This window comes from Phodopus roborovskii, unplaced genomic scaffold, assembly GCF_943737965.1.
Source record: "Phodopus roborovskii unplaced genomic scaffold, PHOROB, whole genome shotgun sequence".
In the NCBI taxonomy this organism is placed as follows: Eukaryota; Metazoa; Chordata; class Mammalia; order Rodentia; family Cricetidae; genus Phodopus; species Phodopus roborovskii.
Window position 1 is genome coordinate 9687501 of NW_026125295.1, and position 26131 is coordinate 9713631.

Consider the following 26131-nt stretch of genomic DNA (forward strand, 5'->3'; position numbering starts at 1 on the left):
ATAATAAACATTATTTTAAACTGCGACTCAGGTCACATGGGTCCACGATTCACCCTCTCAATAATAAAGTAAGCTCTTTATGACATGCAGACGCTATGCAGCTATGTGTCTGCCTCCTTCCTGACCTCATACCCTACACCCCCCCACACTGCTGTGCCTGCCACACACAGTGGGTGCTCGATAAATACCAACCTTTCACTCCCTGACCTAATTTCCAAGGTTTCTCCACTGTATCTTATCCATACACTCCCAGGATCACAGCCCAACTTGAAATCTCACCCCTTCCGAATTCCTGCTCTGCCCAATGAAGCTTCATCTGGTCACGCCCATTGGCCGTTACCCATGAATCTCTACGGCCCTCCCAAACAGGCTCACAACCAACGTTATCATTACAACCTCTTGCTTCTTCCTGCTCACCAACCTGGGAGACTCCAGTCACACACACACACACACACACTCACGTGCGCGCGCACACGCATCCCACACTATGAGGTTTCCCTTCTCATGGATCCTAAATGCTCTCCTTCCCATCCCTCCTGGGCTCTCAAGTCCGCTTCATCTTCCTCCTCTTCCCCCGTTTTTCCTCCTGTCCATTTCTTCTCCTCCTCCTTTTCTAGGCAGACCCCTGTCCTCAGAGATCTGGTTCTACCAATCACCCCAACGTCCTACCATGTCCCATTCCTCCCTGAAGCTGCTCTTCTGTTTCCGGTGCTGGCCCAGGCTGCCCCCGGGACCTCCTGCACACACTCCCCACGCAAGTCCTCAGCACCGCGCCCTGCCTGCCTCTCCAGGGAAAGTGGAAGCCTCTCGCCGCCAGCACTAACCCGGCTTGTGTTGTGGCAGCGCCCACTTGGGAGCCTCCTTGCCTGCACACTCTTTGGTTTCCAGGGATCCACGTGGCCACGCGGCCTCTTCTGCTGACCACTTGCTTCACTCCTGACCACTTTTCTCCTGACTCCAGACTCTTAGGCCTGAACACGTCCCCAAGTCTCTACAAGGACATCAACTAGACATTTCTGGATGAAAATGCCCTGTCCAGCTTCCCAAGAGGCAGGCAGGAATTTGGGCGCCGCCATACTCCCTGGATACCCCCACTAACCCTGGCCTCCTACCGAGTTGCCAGCTGTGTCCCTGCTCCCCCACAAAAGCCCAAAGCTCGAATGTCTGCCACACATGCAGGTGGCACAGCCTCCTCCAGCCCAGAGCCAACCTCCAAAGCCGTCGATGGCCCCACCCGTTTGAGCGCCTAGCTGGAAGACTGGCACCAATGTTCTCCAACTCACTTGCAAAGCCAGTCATTGATGCCGCGGTCGAAGTGCCTGTAGGGAGAGCACACACGCGTGAGTCCGCCCGGGCGCAGCGCCTTTCGACATGGGGGACAGAGCTAAGGGAATGTGGGAGCCAACGGCGAGCCTCCCTCCTCACTCACGTTTCGCCGAAGACATAGAGAGCAGTGATGCACTTAGGAGGCTGAGGGGGGTCCAGGTGGTCCAGGCGTGCCACAGTGTTAACAACACCAAAGAGGACCGATGCCTTCACCCAGTCATACACCAGGTTGGAGTAGGCCAGGCCAGCTGGAGAGAGGTGACCTCACTCTCTGGGGGTCAGTGCTCTGAGCCTCCCCTCCCCCATCGACAGGGTCTTGTTTCTGTCTCACCCCCTGCCCCCACGGGGGCCCTGCGCCCCCTAGAGGCGTGTGCCAGGCTCCACTGACCCATGAAAATCAGCCACGCCCCTCAAGTGGCACCTGTGGTTTGGGAGACTAAGGCCTTCATGCGATGGAATAAATGTGAGTCCCACACATTTCAAAGCCCCGGCACCCGAGGGTGCTACACGCATGGCGCTATCTCTGGAGGGCGCCCTGCCTCCATCCCGTTGTGGGGACCCACCAAGCGCACTGTCTGGGAGGCGGCTGGCGAACTTCAGGTCGCCGGGGATGGTGAGGATGTAGAAGAAGTGAAAGAAAACGTCCACAGCCACGATGGCCGCCGCACTGAGTCCTGCCTGCGCCTGGATGCGCCACAGCTCTCCTTCTTGTCTCACCGGCTCCTGGCTCACCTGGAGGGGTAGAGCCCTGTCTGAGGGGGGCTTCACACATGGCCTGAGGGATGGTGGGGAGGGGTCCATGCTTGGGGGTTTATGTCAGGAAAAGGAGACCCAGCCGGGCTCTGTGAGCCCACGGGGTTCCCCCTCACCTGAGCATGGAAGCGGTCGAAGGTCATGATGGGCCCAAAGAAGAAGAAGGGCAGGTAGAAATTGTACTTGATCAGGTCAGCGAAGGAGTAGCGGCGGTCAGGGTGGGCACAGCTCTCCAGCGCGAAGCTGGCGCAGCGAAGCACGGTGAAGCCGCTGCCCCCGTGGAACAGTACGTCTTGAAGATCAAAGGTGCCTGTTACAAACCCACTCTGCAAGGAGACAGCAAGCCTCCGGCTCACCAGCGGGCCCGCGCTTCTGGGGAGAGCCCCTTCCCAGCTCCCCAGCAAGGCTGCGTTTAGTTCAGCAACATAGCAACAGCAGCGTAAGGGACAAAGTGTCCGCCTTACTCAAAGGCTTGAGGACAGGGGAGGATTGAGCAGATAGATGCTCGGGAGCCTTTGGAGTCTTATCCCTATCCCCCTCCATCCTATATACCTGCCAAGAGGTCAGGGGGTCCATCTTGAAGGAGGCGAGGCTGGCCAGACCAAGAGCAAGACACAGCCAGGGCTGGCCCAAGAGTGAGGCCACATAGAGGCTCACACAGTGGCCAAGCAGCAGCAGCAGGTACCACGGGCCCATCGTGCCCACCACAGCCAGGACTCCGTACGCAGCATACATCCAGGAGCGGAGCTGTGGACATGAGCAGGCCGCGGTTAACATCTCTGCGCGGATAGGAGGAGACCCTGGAATGAATTTCCCACAGCCTTCGGGGCTGCTAAGGAGGGGCAGGCCAAGTGCCCCCCGCCCAGCTCACCTGGGGGGCCACCATCGTGCAGAGTTTGGCAAACAGCACGTGTCCAGAGAGGGCAAAGACAATGACGTTTCGGAAGCTGGTGAACCACATTACCCACTCGAAGTCAGCCACATCCTGGACAACCCAAGCAGGAGGAGGTGAGGCGCTCAAGGGCCGTGGACAGGGCAGGTAGGGTAAAGAGCTCCTGCCTGTCCCAATTCTGAGGACAGGTGCCCAAGGTTGCAGGTGTCTGCACTCGCCCTGAGGAAGGCGCCCGGGGACTTGGGAAGGAGGAATGGACGAGGGTCCCCAAGGAAGGGCCTGCTTCTCAAAGCTTGGCTGTGCACCCAGCAGACACCCTACCCTTGCTGCCAACCCTGTGCGGCAGCATCAGAGCCCTCCTTGCCAAAAGGCATGAAAACAAGGGCAAGGGCTGAGAGCGGGGAGGGATGTGGCTGAGATGTGTCGAGGGCAGGGGCCTGAGCAGTAGGGCAACCTACCATCTTCCGGCCCAGGTACTCCCAGCCAGGTCGGACAGACTCCCGGAAGGCCTTCCTGTGGGCCCCATCTGAGAACAAAGCATGGCCTCTGAGTAGCGGCCTCTCATAAGCCTTCCCTGGGCCATCCCACCCAGAGGGGAGGGGAAGGGCCCCAGAGCTGCAGAAAGCAGCTGTGAGGTTTATTTCGTGTCTACAGCTTTCTGGGTTCAGGACTGCGTGTTCTGCATGTCTGGGTCTAGGTCAGGCACTGTCTATGCTCTCTTCTCCCCTGGTCTCTTAGTGTGTGCATATGTGTGTGTGCATGTGTGTGTGCATATGTGCATGTGTGCAAGTGTACGTATGTGTGCATGTGTGTGCATGTATGTGTGCATGAATGTGTTCATACATGTGTGTGCATGAGTATGTGTGCCTGTGTCTGCATGTGTGCGTATGCATATGTGTATATGTGTGTGTGTACATGCATGTGTGTTCATGTGTGTGTGCAAGTGTGTGTATGTGTACATGTGTGTGTATGTGTGGGCATGAATATGTTCATGTGTGTGTGTGCATGAGCATGTGTGCATGAGCATGTGTGCGTGTGTGTGCGTGTGTGTGCGTGTGTGTATGTGTGTGCGTGTGTGTGTGTGTGTGTGTGTGTGTGTGTGTGTACGATGGTGTCCAGGACTATACCCAACCCAGGTGCTAGAGAAACCTTGGGGTTGTCAGTCTCCAAGTTTCTGGCCCTGTTGGTCAGAACTCTCAGGTCTTCCGGGCCCCTGCCCCAGGACCCAGCTATTACCTTGCGATGCCTCCAGGAGACCTCGGCCAGCGTAAGCCAGGGACCCGCTCAGCACCAGGGAGTAGAGGCCAAGTTCAGCCACGGGCAGTGGTGTCTTGATGCCCATGGCCTGTGCAGGGCTGTAGGAGAAGCATGGGTGAGGCCCGAGCCCCCAGCTTGCCCAGCCTCTCCTCGTGAACTCTCAGTGGGGTGGTGGAGCCCTCTGGGGGGGGGGGACTCTGCTCCACTCAGCCCTCGGGGACTCTGTCAGCCACTATTCCCACCCAAGTGCCTCCTTCCTTCTGCAGCAGCTGCTGCCTCTGCTCCTTTGAAGGCTCTCTAAGTCCAGACCTCACACAGCCCCACCTTCCTCTCCTTCACCCCTCTGGTGGACTAGTCCCAAACTGCTCCTCTCCAACCTTGGGGTCTTTCCCATGGGGGAGACACTGTCTCTAGTCCGCCAGTCAGTTTTCCCATCTCCCAGTGAGCCTCCCTCAGCTCCAAGGAAGCCCTACCCACAAGTCCCTTCTTCCCTAAGACCCTGAGACCTCCCTAGCACCAGACCTCCAGCCTCACTCAGCTCCAGGTTCCACCTGACCCCATCCCTCCACCAAGCCCCTGGCCAGCAGTTTGTCTTATCCCCAATCCCCGCCCCTGCCCCCTCACTCCCCCCCCCCCCAAGTGCAGTGCAGTCTCTCTGGCTGCTGGCTGGAGGCTGTGCTATTTGAGGACCTGGAGAAGCCAGAGATGGGCCAGGCAAGGTCAGGCAGGTGCTGGCTGCTGTCCAAGGTCCTGACCAGTGTCGGTGCGGGGGGGGGGGGGGGGGGGGGGGCCAGGATGAGTCTACTTACTCTCTCCTGCTACCCTACCCTGAGGGGACATCCCTGGGGCCTGGGCCACCACCTCATTCCCTCCCACCCTCTTCCCAATGGCTGCACAGGTTCAGATCTGGAACTGAGTGGAAGAGGAGCATGGAGCGATGCCCTTTTGGAGATGGCTAGGGTCACCTGTGACCCGACCTGTGATCTTCCTCAGCCCTGCGACCAGGGCTCTGAGAGCCCAGGACGATGTGTTTACAGACAGAAGGTGTGGGGGACCAGAAAGGGGCAGACACCCAGTGAAGCCACCCTGTGAGCTTCCTCGAAGGGGCAGGTGCTCTTGGTGAGCCCCTCCAGAGTCCCGGCTCAGCCCAGACAGACCTCTGCTGGGCTCAGGCCCTGACCCTCCTGGCCAGCCTCTGCCCTGTGGCCTGGGAGCTGAGACACCTCTCATGGATGGGGTGGGGGAGGGAACCATGGGATCAGGTTAGTGGAGCAGGAGAGTGAAACCAGAGCGGATGAAGAGAGCACAAAATAGCTGTGTCAGCTGCCTCCCGATCGCCACTTTCCAATTTTAGCTCCCCATGGCCGGTGGGGAGTGTCCCCGGCCAGGGCTCAGCAGGCAGCTGGCTCCCAACCTGGGGACCCTCCTGATGGACCCCTGGACCTGTGCTGCCTGTGGACCCACGGTGCCTTTGCCTGGCGCCACTTGGCTCAAGCGCACCTGGAGCGAAGCCCACCTTGGGGCTCTGGGTCTAGGGTAAGGGCTCTGGGGTGGGACCCACGGGCTCCAGGGGCCCCAGAAGGACTGCACACCCAGCTTGCACTGACCTTGAAGGAGCTGCGAGGGACCCTGGCACACTGCCCACCCCGGGGCTCTGGGGTCCTGCGTCCGACCGTGAGTCTGTCCGGCTGGCTTAGCTGTGGGGCCAAGGTGGGGTGTGTCCAGCTCTGGGGTCCCCACCCCCTGGAGGCGAGGGCGGTGAGTGGTGACAGCAGGAGGAGGGGGGAGGAGGAGGAGGTGGCCTTCCTGGAGTGGAGCAGAGCTGAGAGCCGCTAGAGCCGCTAGAGCCGCAGTACTGTTAGGGCAGGGACCAGCAGGGAGAGGCAGGGAGGGAGAGGGAAGGGGTTTCCGGAGATACGGGTGCAGATAGGGGCACCTGGGCCTCACTAGACCTCCAGCCTCAGGCCGGGAAAGCCTGTGCATCCCATTGTGCTCTGGGCCCCAGGGTCTCTTCTTCCAGGAAGCTCTCCAAGCAGTCTCTGCAGACTAGTGAACCCTGCCCCCTCCGCAGCCCTCAGAACCCACACTGTGCATGCAGTCTTGCACACTGTGCACTCCAGATGACACTTTTACCTGTGACCCCTCAAGGTGTCCAGGGCAGGCCCATCTAGTCCCCACTGTGTGTCTTTACCCTGACAAGAGCCTGGGCCGGGTGGGCATTGGTGCTTAGGAGGGAAGGGCTGGCTTTTCTGGTAAAATTGGAACTGTCAAGGACTACGGTGCCGAGGGCTTCCATTGTGCCAGCCTTGAGCTCACACAGAGGTGTCTGCCACCAGGGTCACCTGGAATGGACAGTGTCCTCTTGATGGAGTGGACTTCTCCAGTCTTCCCCATGGGATGAGATCCCCACAGTTGGGGGGGGCGGGTGGATGTGTGGGCCCTGTCTACACAGGCCAGCGCTTGTGCACTGGGACTTGAGGAAAGGTCCTGAGAGCTTTGAGACAGTTGTCACGGGGCCGTTGACCTCCCATGCTAAGCTCAGCTGAACAGAGGGAGCTGTGTCTCCACCCAGCAGGGTCCTGTACAAACCCCAGGAAGTTATGCCACCAGGTCCCTCCCAGGAACGCAGACACATTGGCCCAGAGGGAGGGAGGGACCACACACCCTCTCCTGAGCCCACCTCAGAAGCCATGACACTGGCCTTTGACCCTGGGTGACACTAGGGCAGTGTGCTGCTGCACACTCAGTAGTTATCATGGATAGGAAATAATAGCCAGGGTGCACGCAGAGAAATTCTTTTTAATGTCCCCACAGTCCACAAGGACCATCCTCAGCGGGTAGAAGAGAAAATTGAGGAATAGGTGGGCAGTGGTTAGGGTCAGCTCCAGAAACTTCTGGAAGAGACTACATCATGGTGAGACCACTCAGTCCCTTCACACCAGACAAGGTGAGACCGCCGTGGGTGGCCCCCGCGCTTGGTGTGTCTCCTCTGGGGTGAAACGCGCCAGCCATCCTTCGGGGAAGCCCCTTACCACGGAGGAAGTAAACAACTCAGAAGGTCAGCAAGTGCCGGAAGCTGACCACACAACACTAGGCCCCCTCCTCCCCAGCTCATAAAGACACTGAGGACTGCTGAGACACCCTCAAAACCACCAAGATGCCGGGAAGGGACTCTCCGGCCTACTGGGCTGGCTGCAGGCTGCGCAGTGAGCTCCAGAGCCCCAGATTTTTGTGAGCTGTCTGTGCCTGTGCTGGGCTGGCTTTGGTGACGCAGCTGTCATTGAGGCATTCCTGCCCCTGTGAGCGACCCTCACCTGTGCCCCTGAAAATAAGCCCAATACAATTCATTAGCTCACCAAGTCGGACTTGAGTGGTGTCTTTGCTTCGGTCTGTCATCGGTTCCCTGTCTGGAGTGGGTAGACTTGTGTTTTTGTCTCCTCAGGAGTAGTGGGGCCCTCAGAGGTGCCAAGAGGGCTGAAGGGCCGTGGCCACTGCTTTGGGCCTCCCATTTTTGTTGAGTGGGTGCACTATGCATGGGCTCTGTGTGCTCTCGGGGGCCTAGCGACTCACACCCTGCGGGTGCTAGGGGGCCGGACGCTGACACAGGGCCCATTCAGCAGTGGTACACTCCCCTGGTGACCCTGACACTTCAGCGTGTAGGGATGTAGCTTGTGGGAAGGCGGAGGGGCCGAGACCAGGTGAGGCCCTCCACCTGTACCAGGGCACGTAGGGTGCGGTACACGCCCAGCAAGGGACAGGGAGCTGAGCGGGCTGAGAGCTACTTCCTGATGCCAGAGGGGGACCCCGATTTTACCAAACCTCAGAGGGTCTTCAACTCAGCCTTGAGTGTGCTTAACATGAAAATGTGGACCACGTGTCCTGGACGTGCGTGACGTTTGTGTGACGCGAGCGCTGTCTGTGTGGGGTCTTGGGGACAGCAGGAGGGACCGCTTGCGGCAAGCCCCACTGGCGTGTGGAGGGGCGACAGCAAACTGCCGTACACCGAGGGCCAGCTGTTGGCTCACTAGGATTTGGGGCTGAGTCAGGCTGCTTTGGGGCACTCTGCTGGAGGCCGCCCGTGACTTGAACTCCCTGAGGATGGGGAAAGGGCCTGGTGACAGTGGAGTCTGCTTGGGTTTGATAGACCAAGCTTGCAACCTTGCCCAGCTGCTATGTCCCAGAGGTCACTGTAGGGACAGTGCCCCAACCATTCCCATCAGCGCAGGAGCCTGAGCTCCAGACCCATGATACCTTCCTGGGGGGTGGCCAGGGACCCTCCCCTGAGGTCACCCAGTTTCTTTGCTCTTTACTCCCCCAAAGCGCCTGCATCCCTCCCTTACCTGGCTCATCTGCTGAGGGACGGTGCGGTGCGCTCCTCCTCAGGGCCACAGGGACAGGCTGTACCCAGGGAGGCACTAATGTAGATAAACCAAACTGCCCTCCTCCCCACCTGACCTAGCTGAGCCCTCATCACCCAAGTCCTCCATCCCTCGATAGCCCTGCCTTCCCTTAAGAGTGCTCCCCATCTGCTCCTCCCAGCCCCTTCACCTCAGAGCTCTGCCTGCTGGGGCTGGGGAGGGTTCCCCATCCTCTCTGCCTGCCACAGCACAGCCTCTTCCCCGTGTCCCTCTGACTGGGCCACTTTCACCTCAGGCCCTTCCCAGGCTTAGGCAGGCTGCTTGATGTTTGAGTTTAGTGCAACCCGAAACCTGCTGGGAGCCTGTCACCCCATCTGGCCTGGGAATTCTTGATACCTAGGGAGCTTGTCTGCATCACCTCAGCTCAGCACCTGGGGATGCTGCTCAGCAAGTGCATAGTAACTCAGCACAGAGCCTGCAAAGAGCGAGCAATTACCGAGTGCTTGCTGTATGCTTGCTCTACACTGTATGAGCATTTGCTGTATGCTCACAGCTGCTCTACATACACTGTATGAGTGCTTGCTGTCTGCTCACTGCTGCTCTACACAGGCTATGTTCTAGCTCAGTGAGTGCTGAAGGAGCTACAGTGAAGGACACTGGGAATCTGATCTACCTCAGCCAGCAAAGGTGGGGGATGGGCCCTGGCACAAAGTCCGGAGCTTTTATAAACTAAACACCCTGGCCTTTTAAAGCCAGCGCCTGCAGGAGCTGGCATATGTCTGGACCGCCCATGCAGACCAACCTCTGTAAGATGACAGCTCATCCCACAGGGTACAAACGGGACTCAGTGTGGCACCAGGCAGCAGATCTGGCCCCACCCTTTGAGAGGCATGAGGGGAAACTAGCCTATGGATACTTGTCATCGGCTAGATGTCTTATCCTATGAATGGCCCCTCTGAACACGGTTTCTAGTGCTGTCCTGTTCCACAGAGGAAGGCATGGCGGCTGGCTGTTGAGTGAGATGCAGACCTGCCCGGCTCCCAGCTAAGACTCAGGCTGGACAAGCCAGGGCTCCTTCCTTCAGCTGGGCCCAGGCTGCTGCTGACACACAGGGCCCAGACCTCCCTGCACTTCCCTGCTTGCCTCTGAGGGAGGCTGGCTGGTCCTTGTCTGCTTCTCACCTCCAGAGGTTCTGCTGAGGCCTGGCACCCGCATCCCCACCCCATGCCTCAAGAAGATGCCATGACTCCCTCTTCTTACTGTCACATACGGTCTCCTTCCTCTCTCGCCGCTTGTCACTGGGGGTGGGGGGGCACTCTTCCTCCCTAAACTCTTGGGGCTGTATCCAAACTGCCGCTTCATCCTAAGGGCCTTAGCTGCATCTTGCTGTGAGATCTCAGACTCCCGTTATCCAGGAGGTCCAGGTGCCCTGGGCAGCAAGGATTTTCCCCACAAACCTCTTAGAACAAACGGAGCACACGGGGTCTCGGGAAACGCGGGCTTTCCAGGGAGGGCACTGCCGCCGTGTGCCTTGTACAAGCTATACACGTGGTTGTGTCCCGTGGGAGGGAGTGTGTCTATTCCTTTTCTCACTGCCTGTGTGGGCGGAGCTGTTTGTGTGCCTGTGTGTGAACATGTGTGGCTGTGGCTGTCGTGGCTGTGGTATGGCTATGGGTGACCGTGAAACTGTTACAGTCACTGAAATGAGGGTGTCCTGGGCCCCTCCTGCAGCACCCACCAGCTCATACACTACTCATGTACCAAGAGGCTCTGCCCTAGCCTGTCCACCCTCGGGCCCTGCCCTGCCTGGATTGCTTCCTGACCCTAGCAGCCAAGCCTTCTGCTTGGAGGTCTGTGCCCACAACTGTAAAACCCTGCCTGCTACAGGCCAGGCTCCCCAGTATGGGCAGGAACACACTCAACCAGACAAGTAGAGCCCAGCCCTGGCGACTGTGAAAGCAGCCTTGTTATGTCAAGCACAAGATTCCTCCCCATGCATGTGGTTAGTTTACAGAGAGGCTGGGCGCAGGGGAGATAGGGAGGGGGGGATGGCTCCGGGCGGGCGGGCGGGCGCCCTCATCAGGAAGCACCAAGGGGCTCATCTGTGTGTGGAAAGCCCATAGCAGCACAGGGCTCTGGCTAGAACCCTAGGACAAGAGCCTTAGCACCTGCTCAAGGAAACGCATCTGCTGGAGTTGGCCGCTCCTCCCTGGCCCAGGCATCCTCAGCCTGCCCGCTCAGCAGGCCTCAGCTCAGCCAGTATTCCAGGTGGCTTCTGGGAGGGACCTCGCGGGTGCAGCCCACCGCAGTGGACGGTCCTGCCCTCCAGGAGTTGAGTGAGCAGCTGCGGTCTACTGCTTGTTGGCTTTTTGCTGCCGCAGCGCCTGCAGGAACACCCCCTTCACCTGGCCCAGGGTCTGGTGGTACATGCGGAAGTCCTCCTCCTTCCCACGCAGGGCACTGCCCAGGGCGTCTCTCAGGACTCTGTTCTCTTCCATCTGGATAGCCAGCCTGGACACAGGGAGATGGAGCTGAGTGCACAGAACCAGCAGGGGTTCTGGGGCCCGGCCTGGAGGAGGAGCTGTGCTGCATGCAGGCTTGGGAGGGGACACAAACCAAAGGGATCTTTCTCTGGGCCCACCCACAGTACTGACCCAGAAGTTCTGAGCAGCTTTAACTACCCAGATTCCTACACCCACTCTCTTTCTCTCTCTCTCTCTCTTTCTATTTTGAGATAGGCTCGTCGTATCCCAGGCTGGACTCAGGCTCAGTAAGTAGCCAGTGATGGTGTGATCATCCTGCCTCCACCAGTGCTAGAGCTCTGGGGTTACAGGCGTGTGCGACCACGCCCACGCCCTGTGTATGCAATGCTGGGGACTGAACCCAGGGCGTTGGGCCTGTTGTGCCAGCCCTCTGCCGGCTGGGACAGCACCCCCGCCCCTTTGGAGGGTAACTGCTGGAGAAAGGGGTGGCACAGCCCAGTACTGACACAGGCTCTCTTGGGACCCTGGGGTCATCAGGGCACTGTGGAACACTCCCAAGGCCAGTCCTAGCAAAACCGTCCTTGTGGGCAAGGAGAGGTCGTGGGTGCAAGGGACAGGGACATGGTCCCTCTGCCCATGAAGCCTCCACTCGGGCATCTCTACGCTTTCCCGTAGGCTGGGCAGGAGGCACCTGGCAGTCAGCTCCTCTATCTGGGATTCCATGGGCACATGGGAGAGCTGAGTGGAGGGCGGGTCTTTCTTGGCGCTCCCAGTCGGGTCGTGCTTCGTGCTGGGGGTGGGGGGCCCTGTGGAGGAGCAGCAGCCACATTCTGTCGTGAGGTCAGAATTAATCGAGCCCCCCCTCCCCAGCATGCCCACTCCGTTTTCCAGCTTCACATCTCCTACAGGGTGCAGGAAGGGGCCGCCTCTCTCTAGAAGCCCTCCCTGACTGCTCTCCACATCCCAGCCCTGGCTCTGCCTGCCTGTGCCACGGTGGTCCTCACCTGCATGTCCACCTCTCCTTTCCCCCATCTTTATCGCTCGCTTGTACCAAAAGCTGGCCTGAGGTCTGAGCCCAAGTCTAGGCTGTTACCGCTTCTAATGCACACACACACACACACACACACACACACACACACACACACACACACACACACCGCCCCATCCTGGTCTCCCTACTGGTTTCCATTTAGACTAGCAGCTTCATATTAGGAAAATGTGGGTGGCTGGGCTCAGTGGCCACAGAGTGCTCAGAGAAAGGTGAAAAAGCCATGTATGACCTTGGGTGAGGGTGTCAGGACATCAAAATATTCTGAGCTAAAAAGGCTTCAGGAAACCCTCAGCCAGAGCAGAACTGGCCTTCACCCCTGCTGCGTGGCCTTGGGCAAACCAGGGAAGTCTCCTCGGTGCCTGTGTGACTGCATCACTGAGAACTCCCGTGACTTCCACGTTGACCCAGCAGACCAACTCTGCCCAAGACCAGCTTTGATCGGGGCTAGATTAGGCTCAATCAAGGGCCAAGCAAAGGCTCTGGAAGTTGGCATCGGGAGTATAGGCAGAGGCCATGCAGCAGGCGTAACTGCCATTTCATGCTAAGGCTCCTAGGTGGCTCCCACAGGGCCCCAAGTCTCTGGGAGCCACAAGGGGACCCCGGACAGGAAGCCCCTACAGCAGGGGCAGGCAGAGCTGCCGACGAGGACACCCAGACGACACCCACGGATGAAGAGCAAAGGAGCCCGCCTGCCCAGCCCTGAGGCTGCTTCGCCCACTGGGCTTCCTTACCTGACCTGCTCCTAGCGGCCTTCTGGGATGCCGAGGCCCTGGAAGGTTCCAGACGCATCTTCTCCAGGTGCTGCTCCAAGAGGACAGCGCGCTGCCGCTCCTCCTGCAGCCTCTGCTCAGCTTCCAGAAGCTTGCTGCTGCTCTCCTCTGCCCTGGCCGTAGACACAAGCTTCACACCCTGCAGGCAGATGCTACCTACCCTACCCGAGTCGTGGACCCCACAGCGGTGGACACACTATGGACGGCGGTTCACCCCCCCTCACAGCAGTAACAACAGAACAGGCATTTCAAACTCTCTGGGGCTTAAGATGCAAACCTGGCCGGTGTCCCACCCCTTTGCTCCCAACTCCTGCCCTCAGGGCAACCGCCTCTCTTGGTGGCTTTGCTGCGGGCATCTAGAGTTTTCTGCCACACCGTACAGATGCTTGTGTGCCTGGTTTTGAGGCTGGGGCGCGGGTCTTGGCTTCTTATCATGCTGGATAAGGGTTTCCTTTCCTTTTACTCTGTCCTGTCTGTCACCTTCCCCCTTCTTGGCTGATTGGCACTAGGCAGTCTATCTGTTCCTATTGCTGCGGTAATGTGCCTTCCACAAAACACCAGAGACTAATAAGCAAAATTAGCAAAATGTTGCTGGAAGACAACACAAAATTAGCATCGCATGGCTGTGTCTGTGCATCTGAGGCCGGAAGGCTCCAGGCGCCACAGGTTGGAATCCAAGTGTCAGCTGACCTGAATTCCTAACTGGAATCCTGGTGGGGGGAGAATCCACTCCCAAGCCCACCCAGAGCCGCCTCCCTGCCTTCTGCTGGCTTCAAAAGGCAGTCTCCAAGTCCCTCTTTCTGAAAGCTGGCTTTGAATGGCTGTGACCTGATTCTTTCCTCACAGCTCCCTTGAAAGGCCCGGGTAGGAACATGTCTCTGCCGTTATGGCTGAAGTGATTACCCAGGATAATCTTTTGGGGCCCATGATGATGCACTATGAAATATTCCCAGGCAGAGACGCCATCCCCTGCCTTCTATGGATGAGTTCGGGCGCAGGGGCAATGACATGTCCTCACACCTCCTTTCCCTGCACTTAGTGCCATGGCTTCTTCCATCGCTGTCTTTAAGCACCCATGGGCCTTGCCGTGGCTCCACAAAACTCTTTGGATTTCTGTGGCCAGCCTGAGCAAAGGGTAACAGAAATGGTGGCAGGACCGGAGCTGCAGCATGGAAGCCACAGTGGGCAGCAGGGAATTGAACCATCTTTCTGTGTCAGTGAGGACACAGCAGAGGGTTGGAAGGACAAGGAATCCGAAGGGAGTCCAATTACTAAGCAAAAACTGTGTACACTAGCCTGACATGACCAGTAGGCAGCCAACTTTATTTTCAAAAGCAAGATGCACAGCAACTCTGGGCCAGGGGAATGCTCACGCCCCAGCATGGCTGAGCTGAGCTGAGCTGAGCTGAGCTGCCTAGCGTGGTGGCTGCGCCCAGTGCCCAGAGGTAGCTGTACAGTTGGCGAGGATTAAAATGGGCTCCCCAGCTTCTCAGGAACACTGGCAGGGACCAGGTTTGGGAAAGGCTCCTGTGGCCCACGGTTTGCGGATGCTGCACTGCCCACCGCAGACCTGAACCGTCTCTGCCGGCTCTGCCGAGCATTCCCACTCTAATCATCGACACAAACAGAATCCACAGGTCATGGGGCCGGTGAAGCAAGGGCCATGCCATGAGAACACAGATGACACAGTGGCAAGAGAAGGCCACTCAACAATGGCATCTGCAGGCCTGCTCGTTCGTATCTGCAAATGCTAGAACTGGACAGCAGGGCGGGGTGGGGGAGGGCCAAGATTTGAAAATGATAGACAGCTTAGTCTGGATGCTGTTAGCAGTGGTAGCAAGATTGCTCTGGTCCACATCTATGTCCGCAGAGGTTTGTTTGCAACAAGACCAAGGCCCTGCCCTGAGGGGATGTCACCTGGATGGCCTGCTGGCAGTGGAGGCTGGCTGGCGGCAGCCATGCAAACAGATGGAGTGGTGATGGTGCCTGGGGCTGATACCCATACCCTGAGCCTGATTGCTCAGCCATCTTACAAGTTCAAATGAGTTAGTCACCAGAGACTTGCTGTGTTCAAGCAGTACAAGAGTTCCAGGGAAAGAAAGGTCTGCAATTTAACAGCAACAGAGCTCAAGACAAACAAATCCATTAAAAAGCAGGCAAAAAAAAAAAAAAAAAAAAAAAAAAAAAAAAAAATCCTATGCCTCAAAAGAAGATACATGAATTGCCATCGGACGTTCAGTATCTGCCGTCACCAGGGAGACAGGAGCCACATTGAGATACAACTTCAAGCCAACTGGGACGGCTACAGCCAGAAACGACACTCAACAACCTGGCATCAGAAGTGTCTGGAATGCTGTGAGCACCGCCATAAGAAGATGGAGACACACAGTAAAAGTCACCCCCATTCACAATCCTGAAAGTTCTGAGAGGCTGGGGTATAGCCGGCCAAGCTCAAGGCCCTGGCTCATCCCCAGCAGCACGCATAGCAAAGCAAAACGAAAGGCCACCTCTGGGCCTGGTGGCCTACACCTTTAGCCATAGCGGGAGGCATGGAGAAGGGTCGCTGAGCCCGAGGCCAGCATGATCTACTCAGTGAGCTCCAGGCTAGCCAGGGCTGCATAGTGAGGTCCTGTCTCAAAAACAAACAAACAAACAAAAGCATCAAGTAAAATGAGGGCCGAAATAAACATCTTAACACGAGAAAGTATTTGCAAACTAGAAACTAGTAACTCAAATGGAGGAACGCTAAGTAAACTAGGGAAGTCACGTGAGAAGAGCCCACTCTGAGGAGGAAAGAGGCTCCATGGGGCATTATTAGTAAGTGAGACAAGCAGAGGTCATGCATAATGTATGGTGCAACTTAAATATTTACACCAAATTAACAATTTAAAAACAAACAAATCCAAAGCTGCTTGTGGAGTGGAAACGGACTCACATGGGCATGGAGGGGCAGTCCCTTCAGCTGTGCATTTACACTCACAGACTTAAGAAATCGACAGCGCGCACCATGGAAAACGGTAAAGCATGATATGAGTTTCCCAGAGTGTGTGTGTGTGTGTGTGTGTGTGTGTGTGCATGAGTGCATGCACACACTCCTGTGTCTATGTGTGTGTATCTGCATGTGTGTATGTGTAGGGGTTTATGTGTATATGTGTGTAAAGGTGGACTGCATGCCCATGTAGAGGTCAGAGGTCAGCCTTGTTGCCCACCCTTAGGCATCATCACCAGGTTCCTCACTGGCCTGAAAGTGACCAAGCAGACTGAACTGTCTGGCCGGCAAGCTGCAGGCACCCTCCCCAGCTCCAGCATTATAAGTTAATGCTAACACACCCTGTCCCCAGACAAGTGACAGTCCCTCCCCTCTCACTGAAAACGGGGAGAGAAAAGGGATCATGGAGATGGCCCAGCAGGTAAGGGCACTTGTTGCCAAGCCTCAGTCACGTTCCCAGAGTACACACGGTGGAAGAAGCTGCCTCTGACCTCTCCCTGCGTGCCTGTGTTGGCGCATGCTCTCTCGCGTGCACACGCATTAATTTCTCAGACACGCTAGCCAGGACCCTTCCTGACTGTACCCTGGGGTAAGGGGGCCCCAGCTGAGCAGTCAGAAGCTGCAGGGCAGACAGCGGGCAGAGGAGACAAACTACACAGAGGGCCAGGGCTAACTGCTAGGAAAGGCTCTGAGGACAGGCGGGCCTGGCTTTGGATGTCGCTCAGGAAGTAATGGTATCTTGGCCCATGAGCCCCAGGACAGCCTCACAGAGCTCCCAATGACACAGAACAGCAGGATGAACCTGAGCGCTATGAAAGCTGACAGAGATGTATGTGACTCTCAGAAATGGCCTGTCTCAATCTAGGCCCAGCCAGGTGTGGGAAGGCCCTGAGAAAGGCCGTCTCAGGCCGAGGAAAAGGCAGCGAGTCGCCGTGGTTCGCCGTGGTCCTCTGCAGCAGAGAGAGCGCCCTGGCTGCCCTGGCTGGAACAGTTCCCAGCGAGCCCGAGTCAGGATGGCTTGTTCTGCAGCTACAGTTAACCAGGCCACCCTCCACTCACAGACACAAAGCCCCACGTGGAGGACAGGGCGGCTGCCTTTCGACAGATATTAGTATTAGCCACGGAACGCAATTATAGAGAGAGTGGGTGCTTTCGGTACCCGAGACCCTGTATCACAGCCTTCCACTGCTTCTGAACTGTTCACCCTCGCTGCCTCGGAAGCAAGCCCCCTCCCCCAGTTCTGTGAGTGCTTGGAGGTCCCAGCAGTCTGGCTGCCCTCTCTTGGGGGTGGACAAGGGGCTAGAACTCCCGGGAAACACACTATCGAGACCCCCTGCACCTGCTTGGGGCCTTCTGTTCTGCTCCTCGACATTTTCTGGTAATTTCTGGGTCTCCCTTCCACTGAGCTCAGGCAGAACTGGTCTCTATTATCCCTGTCATCAAAGAGCTGACACTTGACCCCTCTGTGAGGACAGGTGCTTGGTCTCGTCCTTTATATTTTCTTAGGGTGGAGGTCACATGGATGGATGGTCCATGTGCTGGCCTGGGGGAACTTTAGTTAGTGTCAGACAGGCCCTTTGAGCAGGAGCACTGCCTGAGTGAAATCTGTCAGCAACCCTCTGGAGGCAGCCGGACCCGACCGGGAACCTGAGTGGCACACTGCTTTCTTGCCCCTCAGAAACCTCAGCTTCTCGCCTCGGCCACTGTCCTGCCCCTAGCAGCAGGCTAGGCTCTGGCAGCTCGTACAGGATGGCCAGACGTGACAGAGACTAAGTGCCCCCTGAATTGAGTCTGACTGTGTTCACTGCACAACCAGTCCCCCAAGGTGGCCACCCGGTAGACCCTCTGTGTGCACGGAAAACCGGGCTGTCTGTCCCCAGTGATGACAGAACCCAGAGTTGAGGGCCCTGGAGGGTGTGACTGTGAGAGAGCCCAGCCTCAACCCGCACAGGCCCCGGCCAGAGAGCTGGCTGGGTGCCACGTGTTAGTGTTACCGCTTCTGCAGGACGGTGACAAACTCATTGAGGCGGTCACGCTCCACCTCAGCAGCCTGCCAAAGGGCCTTCATTTCTGCAGCTTGTGCTTGCCAGCCTTTTTGTTCTGGGGAGTCCAGGAACCTGGGGCCAGAGTGGAGGGCACAAGTCACATTAAGTTTGAAGACATAAACATTCCCTTACCGTGCGTGGCAGGAGGAAGCGTGACATTTAGAGGTTCTGGGATGGCCAGAGGGGAGGGGAACCCAGCCACCATACCTGGTTCTGCTACGCCACTCAGGCCACTAAGATGCTAGTGGCATTGTAGCTCTGTCTACCAATCCCTATGGAGGACCAGGGGACGTGGCTCAGGACATGGCTCCGGGGCCTGGTTCCCTGCCAGTGTCAAGTGCTTTGCCTACTTTCAATATCTGGCTCAAACTGTCACAGGTACTTTGTGGGGGACAGTAGCCCAGACAGATGCCAACTTGCTAACTTGCTTTATATATAGCCACATGGTAAATCTCGAGTGAGGGTGGGCCCACTTGAGGCCTTGTGTGGATCCTGAGCTAACCTGCTTGAGGGGATGGGGCGTGCTGATGGCAGGAGTCGGCAGTGGACAGTGGGTGGACTCAGAAGCAGGACAAACCATCCTTTGTGGAGGAGCCCACAAGAAGAACAAAGGGTTCTTTTAGGCCCTGAGCCTGGCTTTATCCACAAAGAGGGGGCTGGAGAGCCGAGGGGATATCAGTGGCTTAGTGTGGGGACCCATGTGATGAGATGCTTCCCCCCCCCCAGAAAGATTCTCGGCGGTAAGAGAAGACTGTGGAAGGTGGGGCCAGGCCATGGAGGCACCTTGTGCTGACTCTCTAGTCCAGGAAAGAGGCCCAGGCTGCCTGTCGGGGCCTAGATCTAGCTCTGAGGCTGTTTACTCTCCCAGGTGGTCTTATGTAACCCTCAATGAAGGCTTGGACTTGGCCAGGCCTCGGGCCTCCATCCTTTTAATGGGCTGAGGATGCTGAGCAAGGGAAGGTGATAAACTCCAGAGCCCAGGGGTGCTACACTCCTACCTGGGTGAGGTCCTGTGGGGACTCTGCAGGGATGGTCTCGTGAGAGCAGATTCTACCAGCGTGTGGCCCAGGCTGGTCACAGAGCTGTGTGGAGGCAGAAGGGGACATCAGCAGGGAAGGAGTGGGCACTGCTGGACCTCACAGTGGACAGGGATTGAGGAAGCCATGTGGGCCTCACGGTTTCCCGGTGGACTGGCTGCCCTTTCTTGTTCAAGATAAAACAGAGCCTCAGGCAATCCAACAGCAGAGAGTCTGAGAGACTCAGGAGTGAATGCACTTTGAGCATCGTGATGCAAGGGGCCAGACAAGGGGCCACCAGCCGGTGCTTAAGTGATGAAACTTGGCTGGGCATTGGTGGTGCACACACCTTGAATCCCAGAACTTGGGAGGCAGAGGCAGGAGGATCTCTGTGAGTTTGAAGCCAACCTGGTCTACAGAGCGAGTTCCAGGACAGGCTCCAAAGCTACACAGAGGAAACCCTGTCTCAAAAACAAAAACAAACAAACAAAAAACAAAACAAAAAAAGAGGCGATGAAACCCAGGGCTGAAGGCTCCTTCCTTTCTGCCACCAGGAGCCCAGTAGACTAGGAGAGGAGAGGAGAGGAGAGGAGAGGAGAGGGTTTCAGATGGAGCAGCACCAGGGCAGTCAACCTGAAAGTGCGTGTGTGTGTGTGTGTGTGTGTGTGTGTGTGTGTGTGTATATGTGCATGTGTGTGCGTGCATGTGTGTGTGTGCATGTGTGCGTGCGTGTGTGTGCTTGTGTGTGTGTGCTGTCCTGTGTGTGCTTGTGTGTGTGTGCCCTGTGGTATATGTGTATTACATGTGGTATGTGGTGTGTGTGTGTATGTGTGTGTGCATGTGTGTGTGCTTGTGTGTGTGTGTGTGCTTGTGTGTGTGTGCCCTGTGGTATGTGTGTATTACATGTGGTATGTGGTGTGTGTGTATGTGTGTGTGTCTGTGTGGTATGGTGTGCATGTTGGGGTGGTTCAACTACCTAACATGCACAATACCCTAGTTTTGATCCTCATTATCGCATAAACTGGGGTGTGGCATGTGTCTATAACCCTAGTACTGGGGAAGTAGAGGCAGGAGCTCAGAGTCATTCTTGGCTACATCTCAAGTTCAAGGCTGACCTGAGATACTTGAGAGACCCAGTGTCAAAAACCCAATGGCCAGACATAAAGTAGCACATTTATCCTAGAACTTGGAGGCAGAGGCAAGAGGATCTCTCTCTGAATTCAAGGGCAGCCTGATCTACACACCCACCAGCCTGGGCTACGTAGTGAGATCCTGTCTCAAAATAAATAAACAAACAAAATTGCACTCATGGACTTTCCACGAGAGGGCGCAGAGGGGCAGGCCCCATTCCTCACTCACTGTCCCTCCACCCTGTTTTCCTTACCGAGAGGATCCTAGCCTGCCGACATGGTCGCCTGCCGAGGCTGGAGAGTCGGTTATCGGGGTGTGGTCCTCAGGGAACCTGGCATGGGTGGGGCTGGCCCCCTCACCCCCTCCTTTACTGTGGAGATACTGCAGGGAACAGATGTGGGCTGGGTGTCAGGGCTTTGGCGCAGGACCTGAATGAAGGCAGGAGGGTGCCTCGGCGGGCTTCCAGCTTCAGGGTATGAAAGGAACTTCTCTTCGGGGTGAATGCTGGCCTGGATAGCAGAGGCACTGCTTGCATAACAATGACTTCTCACAAGGCCTCTGTTCAGATGGGGGCTCCTCAGTGAGACCGGAGTAGGCCAGGGCCACAGGGAGGTCAGAGCTGACCTCAGTCCTAGGTGGCCACACACACACACACACACACACACACACACACACACACACACGGTGTGACTGGAGGCCAGGCCCGTGCTCAACCCTCACACCTGGACTTCAGGTGCCTGGAGGGCCAGTGGGGCTGCCCAGACCCCGCCCTCTTTTGGCCACCATCAAAGGGCAGCAATGAGTGTGCTGCTCACAGCTTGGTATTTATTCCATGTCCCCAGGGAGTCTGAGAAAACTGGAATATGAAATTGTATCTGGTAAGTGGAGCTTGGCTCCCAGCTGGCTGGTGACCTTGAGGCACAGAATCTGTCCTCTGCTGGGTGCCAACCAAAGGTGGTCCTGTTGGAATGTTCCACCCACTCCTCCCCTGCCTGATGCCCGGAGCTCTCCATCAGCCAATCCTGCAGCCCTAGGCTACCCTCAGCACAGCAGACCGGTCAATCTGGGCCAGTCTGAAAGGGGCCAGAGCTCTGGCAGCTCTGACTGGACCTGGAACCCTAGAAGGGAACACAGGCCAGGGCTGCTCTGTGACATACCTTTGTCATCCCAGAAGGTCTATCTAAAGGGGTTAAGGTCACACACCCTGAGACCTGCATGCCTGACACAGACCCCTCCTTCCCCTGTAGCCTATGACCTTTGAGGGAAGTTGGGGGGGGCGGAGGACACAGTGGGCACACAGTATGAGGAGAGATTAGCTTGAGGGGACCTGGGGAGCTACAAGAGGGAGGCCAAGGCTTCCTGGAGGAGCTCATGGACACTCGCATCACATCCTAAGGGCAGCTGGCCGGGATGAGCCAATGGATTGGAAGAAGGACAGTAAACGCGGGGCCATTTGAGGAGCTGAGTGACAAAGAGTGTGGAGGTGGGGGAGGGGTGACCGGAAGACACTGGGATGGGTGGGGGGGGTGGGGGGGGACGGCACCAGTCCCAACATGAATGAAGTGTGTTTTGAGCGGGAGTGGGACACAGGGTGGTGGTGGCGTAACCGAGTCAAAGGATGCATGAAAAAGCCATCTGGGATTACTGTTCTGTCAGCCAATTAAAATATGGAGCAGTAAAGAGAAAGGTAAAAGAGGTACCCAGTATGGACGGACAGCGCTGCTACGAGAGTCCACAGGCTGCCAGATGGAAACTGCAGCACCAGGCAGGCGAAGACCTCCCTCCACGCTGTTAATCAGGGAGGCCTCAGAGCCCCCTCCCTCCAAACAACACAGGCTGTCAGCATTGCTCTCGGCTGTCCACCATAACTAGGTGGTGAGACCCTACTGCTGAAGACACTACACGCTTTGGTTGGAGGGCGCAGAAGAAAGCCGGGCGTGTCCACTGTGCTGGCTAGCTGTCATGGTGCCAGAAGGTGATATGGAGGTTACTCGGGGAGAAGAGTCATTAAAGCCGCGACACAATACCAGCCCTCCAGGCAAGGTGTGCCCACTGGTCCAACGGTGGCATGACCTCTGGCCGTAATGAGCAGCTTTTTTGATTGGATTTGAAGCCTGCTCCACAGGGGAGAGTTCATGCCAGATACTGTAAACACAGGCAAAAGCCCGTGGCTGGGGGGGAGGTCACAGACCATACGAAGGAATCTTTTACTGCCATTTTGCTAAGTGGACATGGTATCAAACCACCTTCTATGCGTGTTACAGCCACGGGTTAGTGCAGGCTTCAAAGCCTCTGTCTGCCAGGGAAGCTTCTGCTTGCAGTGATGGTCTCAGAGACCCTCCCTGGTCCCTGCGCAACTGGTCAGGGTGCTGAGAAAAAGTGATGGAGAGTGCTCAGCCCTAAACTGGACACCTATGCTCCTCTGTTCAAGGCTCGGGGACCCTGGAGGATGGGGGACAGAAGGAGCGTGGGGAGGCCGGGAGGAGAGAGCCGTGACACACTGTCCCATAGACGTGGTACGGCTGCCGCCCTCACGCGCCGCCCCCCCCCGTGACCTGGGCACGACCTGGACGAAGCAGGGGCTGTCAACATGCCAGCGGGGGCAGAGGAGGCACGCATAGGACGCATAGGACCTGGGCCCTCTCAGGCACTGCTCACAGCTGGTGGTTGCTGGGGGGTGGAAGGACTCACCTCCCCTTCTCCAGTGCTGTAGCCCCTGGAGAGTGGACCTTGCTCCAGTTACTAACCCCTCCCTCCCCACACAGGCAAAGGTGACACACAGAGAAGATACTAAGCAAGCAGGGGGAAGGAGGAGTTAGTGGGGGGGGGGGCTGGGAGGGCTGGGAGCGGGTAACGGAGGCTGTGAAAACAATCCAAATGTCTTTTAAACATGTGTGACATTGTCAAAGCGTTAGGAGATTTTTAATTTGTAAAGTGTGGCCATCCTACTGACTGCAGCGTGAGCACAGTGGCTGGAGCAACAGCTGCCACATGGGTCACGAAGGCGAGGGCCACCGCTGCAGGTGGGAAAGGATGAGCTGGTAGGAGTCTGGGTCCTCTTGATCCTGGGGGAGGTGGGGGTGACAGGAAGCCAGGGGTGGCTTCTAAGCTGAGCAGGGACATGATTGGGTTGGTGCTTTAGCCAAGGTCATACACGCTCAGGACGGTGTGACCACAGGCAGGGGCTTGCGTGTTAGGAAGGAAAAGTGAGTATGGAATCACAGCGAGTGGCGGGCGGCGTGCACCCGGGATGGGGCAGTGTGGCCAGTGCTGAAGTAAGACCGAAGAGGCGGGAGGAGCTCCCCGGGGCAACCACGCCCTCCCCCACCCCACCCCCGTGGCGCCCTGCCCACCTGCACGCTGAGCTGCCCAATCTCCAGCTCCAGCTGGTGCACCTTGGCCTCCCGCTCGGCCACCATGGCCCGCAGCTGGGCCACAAGGCTGCTGCTCCGTTGGGCCTCACTGTTGACCTTCTGGTCCAGGTGGTGCTGAGATGTGCGCCTCGATTCCTCCTGCACACTGAGGCTGCCCAGGATGTCCTGAAGCTGCTTCAGCTGGTCCTGAGGGTCAAGCCAGAGGGCAGGGAGAGGCAGGCTCGCGCTACTTTGAGTACAAAGGCGGCCTGACCCTGCACACCTTGCCAGGAGCCTGTCAGCACCTGAGGCCTGGTCCCTACAACCTCTCCCCAAAGAGGACTCTAAGGACAGAGGCTCCTTACTTTGGGGCAAAGAGGAACGACAGTATGGCGTGCGATAGGAGAGAGCAGCTGTTGTCACCTCAGGAGAAAATGGAGACCCTGAACACCCCAGGCACAGAACCACCGCCAGTGAGCTGCCCACAGAGGCAGGCTCACCCTGCAGCCGGCGGTTCCCTAGAGGGGGCCCCACCCTGCCTCACCCCCATTAGCGTCCCATCTCCTCTGGGGTCCCAGGGTCACAGCCATCTCCCGCAGGCACTCTGGGCTGCTGCACCCCGGAGGCTGCACTGTAGGAAAGAGCGTCATCTGGGAGGGCTCTGTCGGCACCCCGCCCTCCCCGCCTGCGCCCTCCCCGCCTGCATACCATGAGGGCATCAATCAGTTCGTCGTCATGCTTGCCCTTCTCTACCAGGGTCACCATCTGGCTCCGGAGGGTCTTCACCTCGCTGGACAGCACCTTGTTGCGAGACCGCATGCCCTCAAACTTCCTTCTCAGCTCCTCTAGCTCTGTCTGGAGGGTGTCCCGCTCACTGGCCAGTTTCTGTCATTAGACAATGAGAGCTGGGGCTAGCCCATGCCGTAGCTCAGGGCAACCCAGCCCCCACTCACTGGGAGACTCAGGGGTGGGGGCGGCTGTTGAAAGCCACAGGAACAAGACATGGTGCCAGGCTCCTGGCCTCAGGCACACCCAGCCTCCCCCCACCCCTTTTCCTGATGAGCACATGGCAGACAGCCCTAAGGGACGGCAGCGTGCCTCCTCTCCTGTTTTACAATGAACGTTAGGACTGGCAGGATAGCTCAGAAGATAAAACCCGGAGCTTGATTTCTGGAGCCTACAGATGGGTGGAAAATGACTCCTGCAACTGAACCCGGCCTCTACACGTGCACACACATGCACACACACGCACCCGCATGCACACATACTCACACATGAACATGGCAAATAACCAGAACTAGCTACATGGCTCACCAAACCATTTCTTAACCAACGTGGCTCGTTTCTATTTTGCGTTTTGTTTATGGTTTCTAACAGAAACAGTGCTGTTGGGGGCAGCTACTGACCCCTTCCCATGTAAACCCACTCAGTAAGGGCTTCTGTGATATCTCTGTAGTGTAGAGACGGGGACGGGGGTCCCCTCTGCACTCTGCACCCGGCTCTGCCCACTATAAACCAAGTGCTCACATGTTTCTCATACTTTCAGAGCCTCTCATTCCTTCATCTGTATGTTTCCTGTGGGCCTACTATGTGCACTGTGACAGGTGCTGGGGTAAAGCAGGAGTGACATAGAATATCTGTTCCCAAGGAGTGACACCAAGCATGCGAGACACCCTGCTGCCTATTGAGGTGTTGGGGAGGGGACACGGAGCACAATACGGTCAGAGGACTCCCTATAAAGGACAGCTGAGCAGAAGTGGGAGCCGATGATAAGAACAAATGTCCTGTGTGTGCTGGAGATCGCAGAGGGGCTGGGCAGGGGCAGAGGCCAGGTTAGCTAAGCCCTTCACAGAGCCACTGGGCAGGGCGGGGCGGGGCGGGGCGGGGCAGGGCAGGGAATGGCTTCTTCTTGCGGCCATTATCACTGGAAAGATGTCAGTCTAGCTAAAGATCATAGACAAGAGGAATGGGAGGACATGATGGCATGACCCAGTTCTGGGCCAGCAGCGGCCACTGCTCACTTATTGGTCCACAGCCCCTTGTGACCACCTGGACAGAGGATGACGTAGACCTAGGCCCTGTCCCCTCCCATGGCCACTGTGACTCAGGCACTCTTTTCTACACATCTTCCCATGGACAGCGTGCCGTGCCGTGCCGTGCAGCCTGGAGCAGGCCACACCGGCGTCCCCTAGTCTCATGTCCTCTTCCTCACACACCAGCTGCAAGTCCTTTATAATTCTTCCCACATCTCCAGACTCACCCTCCACAGCTCTCGTGTCCAGCCTGCCGCTGTTAGTTTCCTACCTCGGCGTTAGCCCTTGGTCACATCCCAGGGGGACTGTCGTCACTCTGACGCTGTGGGGGCTTCCGCAGTAATGGCCCCCATAGACCCACGTGTTTGAACACTTGGCCACAGGGAGTGGCACGATTAGGAGGTGTGGCCTTGCAGGAGTGGGTGTGGCCTTGCAGGAGTGGGTGTGGCCTTGCAGGAGTGGGTGTGGCTTTGCTGGAGGTGTGTCACTAGAGGGTAGGCTTGGAGGTCTCAGAAGCTCAAGCCCGGCAAGTGTATCGCTCCCTCTTCCTGCTGCCTCCAGATCCAGATGCAGAGCTCTCAGCTCCTCTCCAGCACCACATCTGCCCGCATGCCGCCATGCTTCCCTCCCGCCAGGATGACAAGGGACTAAACCTCTGAACAGTAAGCCAGCCC

At 57.4% G+C, this 26131-nt stretch overlaps 2 protein-coding genes across 3 annotated transcripts in view; both read right to left on the bottom strand.

The window, feature by feature from the left end:
• Positions 1-4346, bottom strand: part of Hhatl (hedgehog acyltransferase like) — a 5942-nt gene extending 1596 nt beyond the window's left edge. The window contains exons 1-8 of one of the 2 annotated variants that reach the window (XM_051202760.1): positions 4208-4346; positions 3430-3497; positions 2951-3026; positions 2632-2826; positions 2196-2405; positions 1890-2058; positions 1430-1574; positions 1284-1319 (exon numbers count right to left, since the gene is read on the bottom strand). In XM_051202760.1, coding sequence (XP_051058717.1) covers positions 1284-1319; positions 1430-1574; positions 1890-2058; positions 2196-2405; positions 2632-2826; positions 2951-3026; positions 3430-3497 — 899 coding nt within the window. In that variant the 5' untranslated portion in view covers positions 4208-4346. Of the gene's footprint in view, positions 1-1283; positions 1320-1429; positions 1575-1889; positions 2059-2195; positions 2406-2631; positions 2827-2950; positions 3065-3429; positions 3498-4207 lie in introns of both variants that reach the window. The other variant, XM_051202752.1, reaches the window with a different exon arrangement.
• Positions 4347-10569: 6223 nt separating this feature from the next.
• The window catches only part of Ccdc13 (coiled-coil domain containing 13), a 30975-nt gene continuing 15413 nt past the window's right edge, over positions 10570-26131 (bottom strand). The window contains exons 8-15 of the mRNA XM_051202764.1: positions 24133-24309; positions 23425-23631; positions 20325-20452; positions 18923-19006; positions 17874-17996; positions 12852-13003; positions 11761-11875; positions 10570-11097 (exon numbers count right to left, since the gene is read on the bottom strand). Coding sequence (XP_051058721.1) covers positions 10938-11097; positions 11761-11875; positions 12852-13003; positions 17874-17996; positions 18923-19006; positions 20325-20452; positions 23425-23631; positions 24133-24309 — 1146 coding nt within the window. The 3' untranslated portion in view covers positions 10570-10937. The remainder of the gene's footprint in view (positions 11098-11760; positions 11876-12851; positions 13004-17873; positions 17997-18922; positions 19007-20324; positions 20453-23424; positions 23632-24132; positions 24310-26131) is intronic.